The sequence below is a fragment of the Python bivittatus genome, unplaced genomic scaffold, assembly GCF_059951505.1.
Source record: "Python bivittatus isolate LINGU-HERP-01145 unplaced genomic scaffold, Pbiv_v1 ctg000480_np1212, whole genome shotgun sequence".
In the NCBI taxonomy this organism is placed as follows: domain Eukaryota; kingdom Metazoa; phylum Chordata; class Lepidosauria; order Squamata; family Pythonidae; genus Python; species Python bivittatus.
Window position 1 is genome coordinate 68,451,040 of NW_028277075.1, and position 23,086 is coordinate 68,474,125.

Consider the following 23,086-nt stretch of genomic DNA (forward strand, 5'->3'; position numbering starts at 1 on the left):
ATGCCCCCTCAGTCAGGAGCCAGTGCAGAGAAGCCAGAAGTTGAGCCAGGGGTCACCCGGCTTTTCACCTGGGAGGAGGTGGGGCTCTGCACAGGCAATGGAAACCTCAAGGAAGAAAGATGGCTGGTCATCGACCGAAAGGTTTATGATGTCAGCCAGTTCTATTTGCGGCATCCAGGAGGGCCTCGTCTCATCAGACACTATTCTGGACAAGATGCCACGGTGAGTCCTTGCTGGGGGGAAAGAGAGTTCAGAATGACCTGAGGGCTGCCACAAAGCACTTGCTTTGCATGCACACCCTTCTGGTTGAGGTCCTGTCTTCCCCGGCCATTCTCCAAGGTTCTCAGCTAGCAGAATGAGGGGGAAAGAATCCCCCTTGCCTGAAGCCAAGTCAATTTGGGTTGGACAGCCCAGTGGTGTGACATAATGTAGGGAAGCTCCAGGTGGTGGTTGTATCACTTGGCAATTTTGGAGGACTGAGTGACAAAATCTGACCAAAATTCAGAAGTGGCATTGGGAAGGGGATGGGGCAACTGATCGCCAGAGAAGCAGGTTGCTGTGATTTGCAGCCTTCTTTTCAGTTTCGGGTAAATGTCTGGCTGCAGTTCGGTTGCTTAAACCTCACTGACTTCTAGGAAATGTGAACAATTCCCCGTTTGCCAAAATGCAGCTTAGATCTGAAGGCCTGCTCTGAGGTGTTTGTGCAAAAGTATAGACACAGCTTGCATATCGCCTAAGCTAAATTCTCTCTGGCAGACTTTCTCAGCTAAAATCTGTGAATAATATTGGTAGCAAAGATGTGTGTGCTCTATCAAGTATTGTGGGCTTTTAGCACTTTTTAGTAAATTGAGTGGGGTCTGAATTCCAGGTAAGTTTAGGATCTGTAGCCTCTATTGTATGTTTCATAATACAATGGTTTATAGACCCAGAATATATTTAGAATAAATATTTTGATTCAATGTTTAAATAAAGTTGATTATGACTATTTTATACACACACACACACATGTATACATTATTATTGCTTCAGTATATAAATAAATAAATATAAACTAAATGAAAAATTCCCAAGGCAGAGATGGACTTTTTTACTTACCTGTTATAACATGCACACACAAGCATCAGTGGTTGAGGCTCAGAGACATCTATCAGGGCTTTCAATCCTGGAAGCATCTTCACCAGGTAGAAAAGGATCATATTTTTGGGAAACGTGCAATACTATAACATCTAGACATGTCTGAGAAATACCTAATATCCTAACTGCCCTCAGATTAACCCCTAACAGAAGGGTCTCTTTATATTAAACCATCTCTTATGGGACATCCAGGTATTAGCGCCATACTTGTCAGCAGACCACCATTGATATTCTCGTGACATTCTACCTTGACATTAATCATAATGTTTGTGGTTTTATGAAAGGGAGAATTATACTGAATGGAGAATCCATACACGATCACTCTATGAACAAGAATACCTTCTTCAAAGGAGGTCAGGAACATTTAATTGCCTATAAGAACATCAGAATGATGCAATTTTCTTGTGAGATGGGCAGTGTCTAAATTTGGAATATGAATGAATGAATGAATGAATGAATGAATGAATGAATGAATGAATGAATGAGAATTAAAGAAATCACATCAAAGCAATAGGAGTTTACATGCTACAACTGGAGAATTGAGCTCTAGCTCACTTCATCAGATGCACAGAGTGGCTAAATTGATACAGGATTTATGTGCATGGAATGTGGCAGTAGGGAAGAAAGGAAAGTGGGAAAGGAAAGGGGAAACTGGGGAATTATGCAGATGAAGGTTCCTTGGGAAACAAGTTAGACAGTTATAATGGGTCAGAGCCCCACTGTCTTTGTGAAGGCCTTTTGAGATAGCCTGAAACCTCTTGATGTACGTAGGTTCAGCTGTCTCACACTTTGTTCTGCTGGTGAAGGTTCTTTGATTCAAACTCCTGCTTTGAGATCTATAATGGAATGTTCTGGAAGGCTGAAATGCTCTACTGTTGTCTTATCCTTCTTTTGAGTTCCGATGTCAAACTTGTATCCATTAACTCTTTTGTGTGAAGTCTGCTCTGTTTGTCTCACATAGAATCCAGATGGGCATTGCTGGCAGATGATGGTCTGTATCACAACAGAAGAAGAACATGTGAAGGAACCTCTAACTTTATCATGTTACTGTGGGTGGTGAGGGTGTTGCTGATGTAAATATAGGAGCAAAGTAGACACTGGGGCCGTTGTAGGATCTGGTTCCTGTTAGCATCATTGTCCTGTTGTTTCTTGTAGCTTAAGAGGAGTTGTTTCAGAATTCATTGAATAAGTACAGTATGCAACTATGGGCCTGCCACCAAATATCTAAAAAAGCTCTGTGTCTTTGTCCAGGATGGACTGTAGCTTATTTGTTGAACTTGAGCGGCTTGTGTTGTGAGCTGTAAATAACAGCCGGTGGTCCTCTGTGGTTCTGTTTTTGTAGATCTGTACTTCAATAGTTCCTCTCTGAGAATCAGTCTGACTCTATTGTTCTCACTGCGTGGGGAGTTTAGCCTCCTGAATGCCTGGTTTAGTCCATCAATTGAGCATCTCTGTCTAGTGGGTCAAAAGAAATTCAGATAACATAAGGCCTGGGTGTAGACCGTGGATTTGATGGTATATTCCGGATGGAAGCTGGAAGCAGGTAGGTATGCTTGATGATCTATAGGTTTCCTGTATGGTAGGAAGCTGTGCTGTGTTGTCATCAATTATTATCTTGATAGTTTGAAGTCCATATTTGTGAACAATGTTGTGTATAGTGCCTCAGCATCCACAGTAGCTAAACGTTTTCACAAAAGGAGACCAAGCCACCCAGCCCAGAGTTGGTTTTAAGACAGGCAGCTATAGAAACATTACAAATTAATAAATAAATACATAAATAAATAACCATATCTACCACATCAGCCCTGCTGTCTTTTCCTTTTTACACCTCCTTTCTTTCTGAATTTCTCAGGATGCTTTTGAAGCTTTCCACAAGGATAAGAGTCTGGTAAAGAAATATTTGAACTCACTGTTAATTGGAGAACTGGCACCGAATCAACCTAGCTGCGAGCCCCCCAAAAATGTGAGTATTTCCCAGCTCTGCCTTTAGAACACAAGGCACCTCCACATGGATCTGTGTCTGTGTCTGAGAGAGAGAGAGAGAGATGAAGAGAGAACCGAATCCATTCACATGTAGACAAAATCCTCTATTACAGATAGAGCATGGAGTAGACAGAACATGGCTAGGAATCCACAAGTAGTTGCACTGATAGTTCCCATAGTGATCTGTATCTAATTCTGCTATTTGCAGTACTAATTTTTGCCTTCCTGGGCAACAAGCGCCAACTCCTCAGTTAAACAACTGAAATGAAGAATAAAGTAGAATCGATCTCATTACGCTTTCACAAGTCAAAGCATAGTCTGAGGATGTATAGCCTCCAAGAATGACTAGTTTGGTATAAGAATAGATGTTTATTACACAGTATAAATATAAGCTGGAAACTTCCCTCGGTGTGTTCTCTCTTAATGATGATGCAGGAAGCCTCATTTGCCTTGTCCTAACGCTTTGAACTATCCTGTACAATGTTTGTTCTGCCTAAAGTGAAGATGAGGAGGCAGCACAAAGAATTTTCACATGTACCTGCTGAGACGTTGACGCAGATCCAAGGAAGCAGCTGGATATTATTGTCACTGCCCTTGTGATCTCATGGAAAGGTGAAAATGCAGTACTGATTGAACAAGGTCTGCTAACCAGTTGCTGGGCACTCTCTTAACTGTCACCGTTCCTCACAGGAAAGGCTGGTACAGGATTTTCGTGAACTACGCTCGAAAGTGAAGAAGATGGGACTCTTGAAGTCCAGTTTTGCCTTTTTTACCTTCATGTTCCTGCATGCTTTCCTGCTAGACGTTACATCCTGGCTCACTATCTGGTACTTTGGAAAATCTTGGGTGCCTTTCCTTATTGGCGCAGCATTTTTCACCATTGCACAGGTAATGTACTATTATCACTATTGAGTACAACAGGATGTGAAATTATTCTTAAGTATTCCAAAACTAATAGTTAAGTCAATACTTCTTAAGATATTCTTGGTAAGCAATCAGTGTGTTGGTAATGCAATTTCAACCTTTTTGTACATATGAACACGGGAAATTAGTTGATACCAAATCAGACCTGCTGGTTTGCTGGTTCTTCTAGCTCAGAAATGAAATGTTACACTCAGACAAGCAGAGGCCTGCTATATTCTGCCCACTCTTTAGGATGGGAAGTCTTTTATACCCAGAAGGGGGGCGGGGGGGGGAGGAGAAAGAGAGAGAGAAAGAGAAAGGCATACATGAGTATTAGTCAAATATAAGGAGATGGAGAGTCCCAAGTTTGGAGAACTCATTTGGGCGTTTGGGAGCAAGACTTCTCTCAATTCTGATTTTAAAAGAACAGAACATTTTCAGAGAATTAGATTATATTTACAGGCCAAAGCTTCTAGTGTTTGATGCGTTGAGGGACAGATGTTGGCCTGCATACACAGAACCCTTGAGAAAAATGCCTGAGGAAGACTTTGCACACAAATTGACAGTTCCTTTAGAAACAGTCCCTTGTAGCAATGAAAACCTCTTTTAGATGAATTGATATTCTGTGTCAGCACTTGGAACAAAGATTGAGTATATAAGGGATCCTACCCTCAGGTCCTTGTCTCCTCCTCCTCTTCCTCCTCCTCCTCCTCTCCCTCACAAGATTTTACCCATGTTTTTATTTTCCACTACCACTATACTGTCACAACTGTATGTCTCTCGGGGCCCACAAATCTAAGTCCTAAAATAGTAAAAATATAAAACCACATCATAGCGTTCATTAAAAAGGACAAAATTGAGCTAGCCTAAGGGTGTCCCCCCCCCCCAAGAGAATGTACAAGCCAGACAGACTTAATTGGAATGAATCCCTGTGCCCATATCCTGTAAGGGTTTTTAGGCTAAAACCGGCATCTTGAATTGTCCTCAGAAAACCTGGAAGCCAGAGGAAGCCATCTTACACCGTCAGCTTGCAGGGAGGTGAGATGCACTTTGTGGATGGTTGAAGGGCAGCCTCAGGTAGAGTGCGTGGCAGTCATCCAATGTAGAGGTGGCTGTTGCTGGACCTCCCTCTCCAAAAAAGGTCACCAATGATGCACCAGATGCAAATGGGCTCACTGCCAAGTCCAGTCTGCCTCTTCATTAATGGTAGGGACGGCCTTCATTCCTTCACCTCCAACACTAACTTTTCTCTCCCAACCACAGTAGCAATGCGGGAAGTTGCCAGTTTCCAGTGATTCACTTATCCCACTTGTCTAACTTTCTTACATCTCTGTTGACTTTTTCTCCGTCCTCGTATACAAAATCTGAATCTTCTCCAGGTGCATGACTCTCTCCCCAGATGCTCTCACAGTTTCTCCATCCACCAGTCCACTTCTTGCCTCTAATGTTCTCCTTCACCTGACTTATCTTTCCTCCTTCCTTCTCCTCCTCCACCTCCGTCTTCTTTCCACACACTTTTCTGCTCATATTCTTTCTCTCATCCTCTCATCCTTCCACAATGGACCCTGAGCCTCAGTCAGAATCCAATTGTTCCTCAGTCTACCCAACTCCTACTCTTTCCATCTCTGACCATGGAGACCAGAATCAACTGCAGTTCCCATTGCCCACTCATTTGAAACAAAGAGGGGGAATCTCAATGTTAGCAGAGTTTGTGGGCAGAAATCTGCTTGAGCCACCATGGGGAGGGCTGGCAAGTAGAATTCCCTCCTGTGTATGTACACCATATATGTATATGTACACCATACTTAAACATTACGATGCGGCATTGGGAGGTCCTTTTCTATAAATTCGTCCTGCCTCACTGCTGTAGCTTTTAAAGGCTAACAATAATGTAGTGGGGCCAGTTATCCCAACATTTATCATAAATGCAGGCCTTACTCTCTTGGAAATGATCATGTTCCTGCAAAAAATTTGAGGAACTCAGCTTGTTCCTATGGCTGGTGGCCTGAAAGCTTTACAGCAGCCCTGTGGGAATTCACGTGAATGTTGCTCCCAACCTGCTCCCATTATATTTAAAATTTTCATTTAATTGAGTAGTTGTCTTTGAAGTGTAATGCAAAGCATTCAACAGACAAGTTTTTAAATTATCCATGTTTCTGCAAGACGTGTCCTTATTGGGAGTTATAACAGTGTTCTTTCCTAGCCTTTTGGGAACCAGTAATGTTTAGGATGAAGATGCCTACATTTCTGTTTAACTTTCTTTGCTAATGTTCCAAAGAAGAAGATCATATCCACTTGGTGTTGCTTCTTACCTTCCAGAACCAATATGGTTTCCTTCAGCATGATTTTGGGCATATTTCAGTCTTTCAGAAGCCAAAATGGAACAAACTGGCTCACACTTTTGTGATGGGAATCCTAAAGGTAAGAGTCACTCTCTGGGGGAGATGGGCAGCATATAAATTTAATCATAAATAAAATAAATAAATAAATAAATAAATAAATAATAAAAAATAAGAATCTAAAAGTGAGACTGGGTTTTCTCAAATCAACTTTTTTTTTTTTTTTAATCTGCGCTCAGTCGTTACCGACCCTGCAGTGACTGCTTTGGTCGAGTCCTTTGCAGTTTTCAAGGCAAGGTGTTTCGGAAGTGGTTTGCCAGAGCCTCCTTCCTAGAGCAGAGCCCAGCTGGCAAGCGCAGGAGGCGGGGTTTCCGTTGCTTCGCGCCTTTTTTCGGGCGAGCGCGGCTTCCTTGCTACCGGCAACTGCTCCTGACTCCTTTTGCAAGGCGCCTCCAGCATTTTTCCTCCCACCGGAGTGAGAGTACCCATTTATCTACTCATGTGAGTTTTCAAACTGTTGGGTTGACAGGAACTGGGGAGGAAACAGGAGCTCACCCTGTTAACGCGAAGGCTGGACTCGAACCGCTGAAGCGTCGACCATTTCTGGCCAGCAACTTTCAGCGTCTGGGAGTCGTCCCGAGTTGTTGGGAGTCAGGCAGCATATAAGTTTAAATTATTGCTGTTGGTCACACAGTCAATGGCGATGGTGTTCAAGTGGTGCTCCAGATGTTTTGGGAGTGCACCCAAGGGGCCTGTTACTATTGGTATTATCTTTGCTTTCTATGGCCACAGTCATTCTACTTCTATTTGCAGGTCTTTGTATTTTGTGATTTTCTCCAGTTCTTTCTCTTCTCTTTTGCTGTCTCCAGGTATTGACTGCAATGTCCATAATCCAGACTTTTTTGTCTCTCTTATCAACCATTTGGGTGTTGTGTGGCAGGTGCTTGTCCGTTTGAATTCTAAAGTCCCAGAGCACTTTAGCTTCTTCATTTTCTATTACTCTGTTTTGTGATTCCAACAGTTCTTGCTTGCAGGCAAATGGTATTTCCTGCAGATATTCCAATGCACCATTGTTGCTACCTTGTCATGCCGTTGTTTGTAGTCAGTCTGTGCGATCTTCTTGCAGCAGCTAACTAGGTGGTCCACTGTTCTTCAGCTTTTTTGCAGAGGCGGCATTTGCTGTCTGTTGCTGTCTTCTCAATTCTGGCTTTGCATGCATTTGTTCTTAAGGCTTGGTCTTACGCAGCCAGAATTAGCCCCTCTGTCTCTTTCTTCAGCTTTCCTGCTCTTAGCCATACCAGGCCTTCTTGTTATCTGCTTTGCCTGCTCGTTTTTTTGTGTACTGGCCATGTAATGCTTTGCCTTGCCATGTCTCTTTTCTATTCTTCATTTGGTCTTTCTTATAGGCCAGTTTGGTTTCTTCGGTATTCAGTAAGCCTTAATGCTGTACTAGCTTCAGTGTATCTTCTTCACTGTGCTTCAGATATTCTTCCAGTGCCCCTTTTTTCTTCTTCAACTGTCTGGTGTATTTGTAACGTTTCACACCCACCTATGCTCCTTGCTGCTACTTTGTCATGCCATTGGTTGTGGTGGTGGTGGTGGTGATTTTCTACATCTGGCAATGTCTGCATTGTGTTCCCGGAAAGAAAGATAAGCTATAAATGTAATACGTATATAAAAGCTTAACTTTTACATTTTGGAGATGATTTGGAGACAGAAGGATGATTTCTGAGATTTGAATGATGAGGATGATAAATACAGCACAATTTAAAATTTATATAGTAGTCTTTCAGCACTAGCTTCAGTTACTTAATCTAATGTATCTTTGCAACTGTGCTAATTTACTCTCCTTTAGATACACACATACACACACAGAGAGAATATGTATGTGTATATATATATATACACACACACACACAGACACTAATTTTCCCCAGAGATAAAATTACCTTTCCAGACAGTAGGCCCAAAAGATCAGGAGGTGTAAGAAGTATAGTATATGCTATTTCTATGAAAAACTCAGATTAAACAGTATAACTACAGGAATGAGCTGCTTGAGTTAGCTACAGGAATTAGCAGCAACACTGCGGAGTGACATAATTTTGTTAGCTTCCAATGTAAATTCATCATCTGTAATGAGAAAAGAATCAGGCCTTTTTAGAGACCACCTTCCTCAATATTTCTAACGTAACAGTTTCACACTGGAATCATTAACTGAAGATGTTGAATAACTGTGACTTTTGTCCCATCAGCCTAATGCCCTTGAAAACCGAAAGGATGGCTCTAAGGTTTCCCCATTTGCTCAGTTACTTTTGTATTTCTATCCTTTTCTATGGTGTTAGTGATGGGGGGGGGGGGGCGGGGAGGGGCAGGCAGGAGAAACCAGCTAGATCAGGAATAACTACATGGTAATTGCTCCTCCAAAGAACAAATGAAGACTGGCATGTATGTATCTATGTATGTATATAGGTATGTATGTATCTCAACATTTTCTATGCAGGGCGGGATAATGAACTGGTGGCGTGATATGCATAACCAGCATCATGCCAAACCCAACTGTTTCCGGAAGGATCCTGATCTCAATATGCACCCACTTCTCTTCAGCTTAGGGAAGCCCCTCTCTGTGGAGGTGAGTAAAGGGAAGGTCTTGGAGTGGCTAAAAGAATGTAAAGGATATAGAAATGCCTACCTTTAATTAGAGAGCATCTGGCAATTCACCTCCAGTTTCATTCAATTTTACATGTTCAGTCATGAGCACATACAGCCCTGTTTCAACATTGCTCTATGGTCTAAAGAAATCGGTAATGTTGATTTTGTCCCAGATTTCCAACGTTTTCTCCTTAAATGTGCCTTGTATGTGCATTTTGATCTCAGAATTGCTCAATAATATTCAAAGGATTATAAATTCCTGGGCACCTTCCAATCAGAGACGGGTAGCCAATGCCTTGTGGGCTGCATGCCGAGCCTGGTTCCCCTTGTACTTTTCTTTTGGTTCCCCAACCCCCAGTTTCCACCACTGAGGTTCAGCAGCACAGGGCAATACAGGTGCTCTGACATTTGCTACAGATTTTCACTAGGAGACAAGTGAAAAAATTCTTCCTAAACCTGCCCGGTCTGAAACTACTCTGCGAAATACAAAAAAACTTGAAAAAACTTGGCTAGTCTGATTTGTGTAGTATATGATGTCATTAGCAACTCCTATGAGCTTCCAGCAAGACAAAAATATTACTGCAAATATTACTGCACTCTTCATCTTCTAGACATAGTAAAGTTGCCTATGCCCAGTATCCACTTTTCTCCACATGGGATCAGTTAGGTCACTTCATATTTAAGGTCACAGAAAACAAATTATTTAGGAATGTATTCATTTATATGATTTATTGAGCCGCCCATCTCACAGCAGTGACTTCCACGATGCCAAAAACACTGCAAATAAGCACTCTTCACCCTCCAGGAATAATACAGTTGCTTGTCCTATTTCCACTTTTGTCCAGATGGGATGGATCAGGTCACTTTATATGTAAAGTGATCACTGAAAAATCCTGCCCTTAATGAGCAAAACCATAGTTTTTTACAGTTCTTGAGCTGAACTGTGAAGAAGAGAGGTTATTAGGTCTATCCTGAAGAGTGGTTTATTTGGCCCTGCACTAAACTGCTGCTTCTGTTGCAGCTTGGCAAGAAGAAAAAGAAATACATGCCTTACCAGCACCAGCACAAATATTTTGCCTGTGAGTACCTCTGCCGTTTTGCGCCAGACAGTTAATTCAACTGTAAAACACCAACATCAATTCTTCCATCAACCTTGCAGATCTCATGGTGAGCCTGCAAGGTGGTGGTGTGAGGTTAAGTGATTGTTGTTCTCCTGCTAGCTTGGGGCTTTTCCTGTTCTCCTGTTTTTCTTTTTCTTTTTCTTTTTGTTTGATATTTCTTGAATGGTTATATGGTTTAAAGCTATGCTTGTAAGTTGCCCAGAATCATGCTTTGTGAGATGGATAGCTATATAAATTTGCTCAATCAACCAACCAACCAACCAATCAATCAATCAATCAATCAATCAAAGCTAAGCCAAAAGATGGCTTAGGAGAATATCTGGGATCAAAGGCGAAACTGCTTTGATAAATATATTCAGTTTTTCCCAGCTGGGTTCCCAACTGGGTTCCCAGTTATGGTGACCATAACTCCCAGAAAGCTGCAGGTCTAATCCAGCATATATGAAACATGGCACGTTAGGTTGAGTGGATGGTCAGTAGAGAGAGGGATTCTGTAGCAATAATTAATTAGCCAATAGGAAATGGGAGAGGAAGGAGACTCTCCCAGAAATGCTCGTAATTTTGAGTGATTCTCACATATTTGTGTTCTTGCTTTCATTTTTTCCAGTATTGGCACCCTTAACATTCGTGGCTTTTGTGCAGTTAATCATATTGCGCTATGCAGTTCTGAGGAAAAGATGGAGTGTAAGTGACAGACACACAGACACAACTCTTGCTGCAATGGGACTGTGTGTATCTGGGGACTGAGTGGAACACTGTTTGCATCATCACTGTTCACAGAAAGGGAGATGCCTCAAAAAGAATGAGACATTGCCTTGATGACGGAGATGCCGTTACTATTTCTTCCAGGCATTGGAGACACAAGATACCATTAGTGTTTTAGCTGTGTACATTTCTACTACTCTCACCCCTCACCAAGTGCCACAACCAAATTGCTCTCTCTCCTCCTTCTAAAATGAAAATCAAACTTCCTAGGTGTTTTTGGTCACAGAGCCATTTTGAGTCCTCTCTCTTCTCTCCCAGAGCTACTCTGGACCTGCAAAACAGAGAAATAGCTCCTTGGTAGAGTAATGCTTTCTTACTCTACTGAGCAAGTGGCTGTAGCGAGTGGCTGTCAAAGGGCTGTGCCTTTGGAAGACAATAAGCCATCCGTAGAAAAGAGACCTTCTCAGTTATTTTATTAATTGGATGCCTTTTTCTGGGCTATGATACAACAGGAAGTCTGTTGTGACCATGTTGTTGGAGCTATTATTGGAGTGGGAAGGGGACTGCCACGAGATAGGTAGCTATTATGGAGACCCAACTGGGATTTGCAGCACTGAGAAGGGCTTGGATATCTTTTGCATGTACCTGGGACAGGTAGAAGAAAATGAACGGGTGGATGACTCCCCTTCCACAGGAGTTGAAATTCCTTTTGTTTTCTACCGAGTGTGGCTTTCTTCAAGAACTCAACTGGTCCATGGAACTTTACACTGATTGGTTTTGAGGCCTGCATGCCCCTTAGTGATATTCATTGTAGGACAGAACTGACCAGTGAATTCCTCTGCTGTTGTGCCATGTCACAGTGCAATGGCTTTCTTTTTAACATGATCTTTCCTCAGGGCATTTCCCTATATATTAAATGAACTAGTCTGCATCATACAACATCACAGATTTTAAAATCAACCCAACTGCAGAAAGCAATTAGTAGACTGAAACTTACAAAACAACCTTTTCTCATCCGTTTTACTCTCCTTTTCTTTTTGCCAGGATATGGCTATTGTTTTGTTCTACAACGTCCGTGTCTGTCTCATGTACGTTCCTCTAATGGGATTCAAGAGCTTCATGGCGTATTACTGGCTGGCCAGGTAAGGATCGTTCTAGAGAATTCTCAGCAGGGCTGCCGCTGCTGCCGCCTATGCTGTGCATGGAGGAATGAAATGTGCCATCGGAATGAGGGAGACTTTGTGTGTGGCACTTCATTCCCCTGCGATCATGCCAGTCTGAAGGAGGGCATCACGCTGCAATGTCTTGTGAGCCAGGACCACAAGGAAAACTGATTAGGTCCTCGACCTGGTTTGCAACATAGTACATATATGACCTTGACACTGTAATATCTTAATGCAGCAGTGATCACAGCAGAGGGCAGAAACTAATCAGGGTCAAGCCCACTTAGTAATTGCACAAGAGACCACCAGGAAATATCCGGCCTGTATACTAGAGTAGAAAGTTTTTTTAAAGACGTTTTTTAAACAGCATGTCAAAAGAAGGCAATGGGAAACCACTTCTGTATTTTCCCGTAGCCCCTCATCCCACAAAGGACCTATATGTTCATAGAGTCACCAAGAGTCAAGATTACCTGGAGGAGACTTTGCATTCTCCCTTCCTTCTCTAAAAACCTGCGTTTCAGCACTAGCAGAAAGGTGATCCACAGACAATAAACCAACAAAGAGCCAGTTTGGTGTAGCGGTGAAGATGCTGGCTTAGGAACCAGGAGATGGTGAGTTCCAGGCCTCCCTTAGGCATGAAACCCAGCTTTCAGCTTCGGGCAGTCACTCTCTCTGAGCTGAACCCATCTCATAGGGTTGTTGTTGTGTAGAAAATAGGAGGCAGGAGTATTAGGTATGTTCGCCACCTTGAGTTGACATATCATGCAAATATATATGCGGGATAAAATAATGATACCAACAGCACCAGCAACAGCAAATGCCACTTCTGCAAAGAAGCTGAAGAAACAGTGGACCACCTAGTTAGCTCTGCAAGAAAATTGCACAGACTGGCATGACAAAGTAGCAACAATGGTACATTGTTAAGATAGTACCAATAGTAATAGGTGCCTTGGGTGCAACCCCCAAATGTTTGGAGCACCACTTGAATACCATCAGCATTGACAAAATCACCATCAGTCAAATGCAAAAGCCGGCTTTACTTGCAACAACTTACATCCTCTGGCAATACCTTTAATAGCATCAAACAACATCTGCTTATCCCAGGTCCTTGGGAAGAACTTGATAGGTGGATAAAAATGCCAAATCCAGTCTGGCTGACTGTGCAACCAATAATAAAAATAATACTGTACCTGGTGAAGGGATAAGATGGTGCTCTGACATCAAGACTTCTATGGTGCTGATATCCATGGGAATTATAGTGCTCTGTGCATTGGGAAGCCTTGAACATTTGAAGTATAATTCAATAAATGCCTCCTTTAGTAATAGACATAATAAGGCTCTGGAGTAATCTTCTTTATTCCCTCCCTTTTAGTTACCTGCCTTCCACTGGAAGATAAACACTGGAAAAAGTAGTGGACTTTGTAAAGGGAGAGACAGTAGATTATTGTTGAAAAATCCCAGAAGATGTTTGTCAGGAAAGTTCTGGGTTAGCCCCTTATGCAATTTCAGAAAAAAGATTTAAGGCAATAACCAAGCTTGTCCCAGATATCCTATTTAGAAATATCAAAACAATGAGTTCTTCTCAAATTGTATTTTATAATTATTATTGCTTTATTTCTCATAATTACTTATTTCCACAGGCTCCTAGAAAGCACATGGTTTCTCTGGGTCTCTCAGATGAACCACATCCCAATGAACATCAATTACGACCAGAATTTAGACTGGGTCTCTGCCCAGGTGAGAACATTTCCATTTCTGCTGGGAGGCACCACCTTTCTTTCACTTAATCCACTCATTTATAAATGCTTTGGGGCACCTGGCCTTTGACCAGAGGGCTTTCATGACCATCACTAAAGTTCTCTAGTCACCATAATCTTTGGGGGAAAGCAGGAGCTTGATTGTTTGCATGGATTGGCTTCCTGTCTTATCAGCTAGAAAAAGGGATTCTATTGCAAAGGAAAAAGAAAGAGAAAAAAGGATTGAAGCAAATATTCCTGCAGGAAATCGTTAATGCATAGGAGAGACTCTCAGAGAAATGAAAGAAGACAGGCAGTCAACGCACACAGAAATTCTTGAGCAGGAGGATGCTGAAGCCAGTGCAGAAAGTAATAGGAGAGCAACTTAGATGTCCACTATATTAGCACCTCCTGATCTGCAGCTAAAGCAAAAGGGTAATATTTTTTAGTGCTTCATATATATGGAAAAGACTAGCCAGTGCAACTATTCTCACATTACAGAAAATACTAACTTGCCTTATGCTACCGGCTGAATTGTTACCAAATGCTGAGATGTGAACCAATAACACATCTCACCTTCCTGGGAACAAATCCCTTTGACATCAGTGGGGCTCACTGCCAGGTAGGCATGTATAGCAGGGATTCACATTGTTGGAGATCTGAACTGAGCAAGATCCAGGTTAAAGGATGCGCTGAGCATATGCAGAGTAATAATTAGAAGAATGATATTGTTCACAACATTATTGTCTTGGATGCCCTGGCAAGTTTAGCCCAGCTCTCAATGAATGCTAGCAGTTCACAGTTCAATTTATTGGGGGGGGGGGGGAAGCCTCCCTTCTACCTGAAGTACACCTGAAGAGAGGCAGGCACAAGAGAGAGAAGAGGAGAAAACTCCCTAAACACAGACTCTCATTTAAGTAACCATAGGCCAGGGGAGAAACAGACACAGGGGCAGCAGGTGAAGACCCTCCCCTTCTCTGTCTGCCACCATTTGCCCCAGTGGTCAAAAGGCTGTCAGGTGCAAAGAGAGAGCGCCGTTGCCAACACCACCTTCGAATGGGCTGATCCCCACACTTGGCCTGTGGGTGGTGTGCTGGAAGTTGCATCTCAAAAAACTGTAGGCGGGGATCAAGACAACACCTACATTTGATGTCATTTCATTTGGTGTCTGTGTGTGTGCCTTTGAGTCACTGTTGCCTCCTCGCGCTTGCCTGGACAACGCCCTGCAGTTTTCTTGGCAAGGTTTTTCAGAAGTGGCTTGCCCTTGCCCCCTTCCTAGGGCTGAGAGAGAGTGACTGGCCTGAGGTCACACAGCTGGCTTTGTGCCTAAGGCAGAACTAGAACTCACAGCCTCCTGGTTTCTAACCTGATGCTTTAACTGCTACAGAAAAATGGTTCTCTCTTTCATTTACTTTTACTTAAAAGCAAAAATAGTTTATATGCCTCCTTTCCAGTCTTATATTTAAAAATGTTGTCTTCCTTTTCTCCTTTTCTCCTGTCAAATTAAGATGACAATTTGCTATCAACCTGCAATGACTCTTGGCACCATCACCAAGGCTGTAGGGGCCCTGTGTGGTCTCGGACCCTCAGATTGTGCACCTCTGATGTGTAAGATTGCACTGCCACTCTCTTAGCTACTAGGTAATGGTACAGGACACATTGTCCATTAGAGCTGGCCTGGGTCAAAAAGGTTTACACTCGGATGCTTAGAAAACAAAGAAAGAGAAACCCAACACACAAGCATGAGTTACTCATTATACAGCCTCCCTATGATAGGAATCCACAGCGGCTGGAAAGAAAGGGACCGACTGGAGGTCTCTACCTGCTCTCTCTTTCTCCCTTAGCTCTCAGCAACATGTAATGTTGATGGTTCCTGGTTCAATGACTGGTTCACTGGGCACCTGAACTTCCAGATTGAGCATCAGTGAGTATGACCTGGAGAAAAGGCCAGGCCATAGAAATGTGAGGGGAGGGGCGAGACCTTCATGGCAGCCACAAACCACACGCAGCTGATCTTAAGCAGGGCTGCAATGTTTTGGACCTGCCCAAAGTTCTGGGATAGTCACCTGACACCATCTCTTCTTCTCGCAGCCTTTTCCCCACCATGCCTCGACACAATTACTGCAAGGTAGCTCCTCTGGTGAAATCTCTGTGTGCCAAGCACGGTGTTCAGTACGAGTGCAAGCCCCTGCTCACTGCTTTTGCAGATATCTTACGGTGAGTTCATGGCTGACGGAGGCTCCTCTTGGTCACTGGCTTATCCAGTGATAAGGCAGGAGCAGCACAGAAGCAACTGCCATGGTGAAGAGGCCCTCGCTGCCATAAATCCCCTTCTCCTTCCCCTTTCTCTTTCTGCAGCAGCCTGAAAGAGTCTGGGCGGCACTGGCAGGAAGCTTACCTCCATGCATTAGGAGAGGAAGGCACTCAGACAACAGAAATAAATTAACTTGGTAAGAAAGGATGACTTTTAATTACGGAGAGAATAGGATTCTTCCAATGAGGAATGGTTCACCGCTCTGTTCCCCTTTCTTAGCACAGGCATCAGGATTTGGCCACCTCTGCATGTCACCATTTATGAATGGGAGACAAGCAGGGGGCTGGGCCTGAGAGAGAAAGATGTTCAGGCAAACCTCTTGGGGTCTCTCACTTTGGGTTGATTGGTACCAAAAGTAGGAAAAGGGAAATAACACAAAGAGTGTTTCCCTTTAAGAAGGTTGGGAGCATTGTCAAAGGAGTTGATAAAAATTCACATTTACCTTCTCTGACTTGCCTACTGTTGCCATTCCTTGCAGACCATGGTAACTGTATCTTTCGTACACCAACCAAGGTCTTTCCAGTGAGACACCACCACACTAATTTGGAGTTAGAGATCATTATGCTTTGCAAGATCCAACTTTGTGTAATGATCAGCAATCATTATGAAGCACTTCTGAATGTAAGTTTCTTTAATGAGTCTTTTTTCATTTCTTGTCAGTGTTTCATTCAGTTCTCACGACTGCCTGCCCGTGTTCATTTGAAGAACTGAAGACTGGTGGAGACCTTCCTCCAGGACCCTTCCCATTAGACGTTAAGTCAGGACCATCTTCTTTGTGTGCTGCTACCAGAAACATGCTCCCTTTCTCTTTCCTTCCTCCTATTCCCAAGTCAAAACTTCGGTTTTCTTACAGCTTTTGGAAAGCCATTTGACAATTCCTATCGATATTCAAAGTTTATTGTATTCAGTACTTCTATTATTTATATGAGATATTATTGTAAATTATTTTATTGTAATTTATAGGGTTTTTTTTACAACTCTCTGAGGTGGGAAAGCAGAGATGAGTTGAGGTGAAATTTGAACTTCTGATTTGATCAATCTCTTGTAATAATGAAGAAGTTGGGACAAAATGATGCCTCAGCATTTCTTTCATGCCAGCATGCCCATTCCTGCCTTACTCCATTCGCTAAGATAGATAAGAAAGCTGCCTCTCTCTGGGGATGTTCCTCCTGTGGTTCTAACTTTTAATCAGAGTGGTGGACATGAAATCCCTCAGGTGGGGCCATGCTGAGACTCCCGGCATCCTCCTTAGTGGCTATGCTGGCTGGCAGGGGCATCCCCAGCAGGTGAAGTTGGGGTAAAAAAAGTGAAGATGGTGCTCTTGACCACACAGTCTTGCAACTGCCCAGGGTTTCAGTTGCAGTCACGGTTAACAACCTGTCTTTTTTGAACCCCTTCCTCCCCTCTGGTGCAGTCACCCCTGCTGACAGGGGCTGCTGAGAGTTGAAATTCAACGTTATCTGGAGGACCGTGGTCTTCTCAGGCCAATCACTGCTCAGCATCTGTAGTTGATTTCTCATTTTCTTGCTCTGAGGGGAGGCAGTGGGAAGTAGTACAGCAAATTGTCTTTTCTTCTTACTGACCATGTGTTGATCTTCCAGAGAGTTTCTCTTCATTGCCACAAGTTATTCTCATTCTCCTGCCACACAATTCTCTTCTCCTCTTCCAGCATAATTTGTGCTGCCCCAACAGTTGAGCCCTTTTCTGCTGATGAATGAATTCTGCAAGTGCCTGAATGCAGACAAATTAAAGAAAATTATTGGATTTTGCTGGCTTTGTTCCTTGTTGCACCAAACGTCCCCAACTAGTGGGCAAACATGCACAAATCCTTTTCCTTAGGCTGGAACTGGGGAGGAGGGAACATGCAAAGAAAGCAAGCTTGATTGGCCCTTATGTGGATGGGTTTTTGATTGCTGTCTGTTTCTTTCTCACTAGTCACTTCTTTCCTTTTCCTATATGTTTGTACACATGGCTGCCTTCAACACCTCCCTCTCCACATTACCCCCTTTATACTAACACAGTCCATTTCTCCGTCCACAAAGTTAATGAATGAAAGAAAACCAAGGCTCTCTCAAGATAGCCTATTATTACTATTACTTCCCATGCTTCCTGCTCTACATCAAACATTTGTGCAGGCGCAATGGGTGGTCAGTGCATAAGTTGTTTTCTGTGCTAGGGCTTGCATCAGTCTGTGATTGCTCTGGTGATTTAAACCTTCTGCTGCTTACACCACGTGAGCCTCTGGCCCATAGTGGTTTGGTTGACAGATGACCAGGATGTGCTCCTAGAAACTGAATCATCACTTTAAAACCTTTCCTGGGAAAACTGATCACCTGCTTTCATTCCCAAAATCCTAAGAAACCATTTCACATCAAATGTGTTGCTGAACAATTGGTGGGACAAACATACGTTCAAAGTAACATCTGGCTGAACAGTCCTACCAAATCAGTTTTTATTAATGTTCTCACAAATCCACCCTATGTGCTTGTCCAAGAATAATGATGCAGCAGTATGTTTTTTCTCCATGGAATACCCTTCCAGAGGAAGCGTTTGTGGGGAGGGGCGGAGAGGGGGATGAATTATTTGACATTCACCTATCTACTTAGTCTGAGTTACTAACCCTCTTAAGCCAAAGAGAAGTGAATGACCTACAGCCCAAAAGATCAAGCCTCCATTTTCTCAAATAGACTTTGTCTACAGTTAATCTCTAAACTGCTTCTTCTATGTAACCTTATTGTTCCAAAGAATATAGATAGATTGGAACATGCCAAGATAGCTTGTACCTCATCTGAAGGTCTATAAGGCCACACACAGCATGTAAAAGACTTAGAAAGAATGAAGTTGAAACTGGACTTTGGTGCAAAAGCATATTTATATTACCCTATAGGGAGGAATACCTGCACCATGGGGTAAGTGAAGATAACTGCTAAGTTGGAACATGTGAAGTTAGTTATGGCTGGTCTAAGAGAGCTCATGAAAGTGTGGACCATAGAGAGGTGGCTACTGGGTGGAGTGGAAGGCTAAGGGATCAAATGTGGCCTCCCAGGAAACCCTTGCAGTCCCCAATATACTGAGATTATGCTACATAGATTAAACTGGTCACCAGAATAAAATTTCTCCTGGATGAAGGAAGATGGCTGGTACTGTCTATCAGAGGAAATGACATCACTTTGGATTTCACTCCTTTGTTGACCTGTTTTGATATGTTCTGTCTGGACTGTGATTTTCTGTCCTGTGTGTATGTTCCTCATGAGAACAATGAGATATTCCGGGATTCCCATTTTTCGTAGCACATTCCACAGCTTGACATGGTTAACATAACAAGCAATGAAGCACATACTGATTTATTTTTGTTATTCTTTGGTTTTCTTAATTATCCAGTGTACTTCAGCAATAATGTCTCTTGTTCCTCAGCCTTTTCTGAAACTAGCTTGAATATCTGGCATCTCCCTTTTCACGTAGTGTCCTTTCTCTCTCTCTCTCTCTCTCTCTCTCTCTCTCTCTCTCTCTCACACACACACACACACACACACACACAGAGGAGTTCAGTTGCCACGCTTTACTCTTGTTTGTGCAAGGTATGAGCAGCAGGTGCCAGGTTCAGCCCAAGAACTACAACGAGGTCATCCAGTACAGTTCAGATGCTTTATTAGCTTGTATCTAATAGACAGAATCTCGCCAGACGAAACCTGTGCTAAAGCAACTTGTGGATGTCCCCCGGGAGACTCTAGGGAGGGGTCAGCCTCAACCTCTTCCTTTTCCCACAGTCTTGTTGCGGGCTGAGGCGGTGCTTGCCCTGGAATGTCTCTCCCCCCTCCTGACAACCTTGAAGCTCCATTCCAGAATATTCCCCGCTCATGCCATCCATCACATCAGGATGTGTAATCAATCGCACACACAGTTCAAACAGATCCAAATCTCTTGGAAGGTTGCCTGTAAGGATTAGGGTTAGGGTTATTTCCAGTAGTCAAGGTCCAAAGCAGCAGCAGAAATATCACTGGGGAACAGTCCAAAAGCATCATGGTAGGTTGTCAGCCAGTCCAGTTCCAAAAGAGCAGAGTTTATTTACGTACATACATACATACATCTTTTAAAAGAGAAGATAAAAACTAATACAAACTAATATGAAGAAAAGAGAAAAAGAGAAGAAAAGGATACAAAGTAATGGCTTCCAATATTCTTCACAGCAATTATAAGAACAATTATATTTTAACCTTTCTCTCTAAAATTACATCATATTACTCTTTCTGTAATCTATCCTGTCTAATCATCAAAACCATAAATACATTAAAATCCTTTAAAATAGCATTTCCCCCCTCTTCTTAATTTCAGAAAGAAGGCACTTACTGAAAGTCTTTGATCTTCACTGCCATTTGAAATATTTCTCTTAGCTTCTAAAGTAATTAAGCCCTAAAGTGTTTAAGAAGGTGAGGCTTTTGTCAGTCAAATGTCCATTAAGGTTGCACAGCGGTTAAGGGCGCCTTGTAAATCCCTCAGCTCCCATTTATGTTTGCTTATCATTTCTCATCTATAAAATGCTTCTTGCACTGAAAGCCACAAAGGTGTTTTTGGGCAGAACCTAAATTTATATTTATTCCATACTCTATGAGTAGCCCACCTGACATAATGATTTTTAAAATCTACATTCACCTTAGCTTTGTCATACCATAAATATCCATGTCGCTCTAATCTCAGATCATGACCTGTTCTAAATCCAATAACCTTGCATTTCTTAACAACACTTACTTCTTCATCCAAACTAAACAGGAGGCAGCAAAATATAATTTCAAATCTGTTAAGACCAATCCTCCGCTTTCCTTCACATCCCGTAGTACCTTATATTTAACTCGTGGTTTTTTCCCTTGGCATACAAATTTGGGTATATCCCTCTGCCATTGTTTAAATGGTACATCAGCTGTCAAAACAGTTATTGTCTGAAACAAAAATAACATTCTAAGACATTCATCTTAATCACAGAAATTCTACCCAACAGTGACAATTGTAATTTGTTCCATCTTGACATATCGTTTTTAACGTTATTCCAAGTCTTAACATAGTTATTTTGAAATAACGTACAGTTCATATTTGTCATAGTAATACCCAAATATCTTACCTTCTTCTCAATCTTAAAAACCTATTTTATTCATCAATTCTGTTTGACCTTGTACCTTCATATTTTTGTTAACATTTTTGTCTTCTGTTTATTAATCTTGAAACCTGCTAATGCCCCAAATTAATTTACCATGATATACTAGAATTTTCTCAAGGAGATTGTAAAATAAAATCTAGAGAAGATTTAACAATAGAAGGATACCCTTGTCAATGGTTTTCTTATGTACAATTGTTAGAAAGATTTAAAGCGGATAAAAGATGTTATGGTTTTGTTCAGTGTAAAACTGATTTTTGAAACAGAATTATGTACTAATGATGAGCATGTTATTGCTAAAATGTATAAACCTTTCTTGAAATATGAGACAGAAGAAGAACAAGTGAAAGAATGTATGATGAAATGGGCTAAAAACTACAAACTAAAAACATATACAAATGGGACAATGGGAAAACATGTGGCTGAAAGGATTGAAATTTACATTATGTTTTAACCTTAAAGAGAACTTTTATAAAATGATGTATTGTTGGTATTTGTCACCAGAAAAGTTGTCTAGAATATACTATAAAGTTTCTTTGAATCTTTGCTGGAAATGTGAACATCATGAAGGGACATTTTATCATGTTTGGTGGATGTGTAAAGAAGCCAAAAAATCCGGACACAAACACATATATTAATTCAAAAGGTTTTAAAGATTAACGTACAACTGAATCCAGAGACTTTCCTTCTGGGACTAATGGAGAGGCAACTACAAGAAAGTCATGGACCTTTGTTTTTGTATTTGACAATTGCAGCGAGACTATTATATGCTCAAAAGTGGAAAGGTTTGACACCACCCACAATGCAGGAATGGTTGGTGAAGACAATGGAACCTGGAGAAATGGCTAAATTAACTTCTTCGATCAGAGAAAAAACAATATTTACATTTGTGGCTGACTGGAAACCCCTTGTTAGACTTTTTGCATGAAACAGAAAAAAATGCACTTATGACTTGTGGTTTTGATGATTAGAAAAAAAATGGATAATAGAAAAAAGAGAGGGTTTTTTTTGTAATCATAGAGTAAGAGATTGTTTTGTAATTGTATTTATATTTGCTGCAAAGAAAATTGAAAACTTTCTATATCTTTTTATTCTTTCTTTGTGCACTTCTATTTTCTCCTTCCTTCCTTCCTTCCTTCCTTCCTTCCTTCCTTCCTTCCTTCCTTCCTTCCTTCCTTCCTTCCTTCCTTCCTTCCTTCCTTCCTTCCTTCCTTCCTTCCTTTTGTGTTAGTTGTGAATGACCACAAGAAACTCAATTCCTGTGGCCTCCTCATGAGGAACAGCTCTTCCAGAGCGCAAATGGGTGATCCTGATGATCTCTCTTCTTCCAGAGAGATTTTCATCAGCCAGAACCTGGCTCCTGGCCAATGCTTCTACCGCACTGCTGTCCCCGCGCATGGAGTTGCTCGCAGGGACATCTAACCACCATGAGTCCTCACCTGGAAGCCCCAAAGAGCAGAGTTTCTATAGGCAGGAGTTCAGGGCACAAATGGGCAGAGTCTCCATTAAGCAGAGTGGTTGTTCCCAATGAACGAAGACAGGCTAGCAATAGCTTTTAAACAGCCCATGCTGGTGAATTCAATCAAGACTGGGAATGCTCCTGGTGTGCAAGGTGATGCACTGAGTCCTGTGGCTCTACTCTCTGTTGCACATGGTGCTCTTTGGGCTGGATGGTCTTTCCAGCTCCAACTCTTCATCCTTTGACAGCAGGTGCAGCTGCTCCTAGTGATTACCAGGTGGATCAGCTTCAGGTAATTGAGTGCTCAAAGTTTCCTCTGACTGAGGTCTAACTGACTCTCCCAGAGTAGGTTCCTTTGTGTCAGACTCCTCTGAGTCACAGCTGGTCATGACACTATCCCTCCCCCCCAGGGCTCTCCTCTCCTGAAACCAGAG

At 42.2% G+C, this 23,086-nt stretch overlaps 1 protein-coding gene across 1 annotated transcript; it reads left to right on the plus strand.

Annotated features, from left to right (window-relative positions):
• On the plus strand, positions 1-16,179 carry LOC148215006 (acyl-CoA (8-3)-desaturase-like). Its single transcript, XM_088145140.1, has 12 exons — positions 1-222; positions 2,987-3,097; positions 3,808-4,005; positions 6,340-6,441; positions 8,860-8,988; positions 10,030-10,087; positions 10,737-10,813; positions 11,879-11,976; positions 13,638-13,734; positions 15,578-15,657; positions 15,825-15,950; positions 16,092-16,179. Exons 1-12 carry the CDS (start codon positions 1-3, stop codon positions 16,177-16,179), a joined length of 1,386 nt encoding a protein of 461 aa, XP_088001266.1.
• Positions 16,180-23,086: the final 6,907 nt, after the last annotated feature.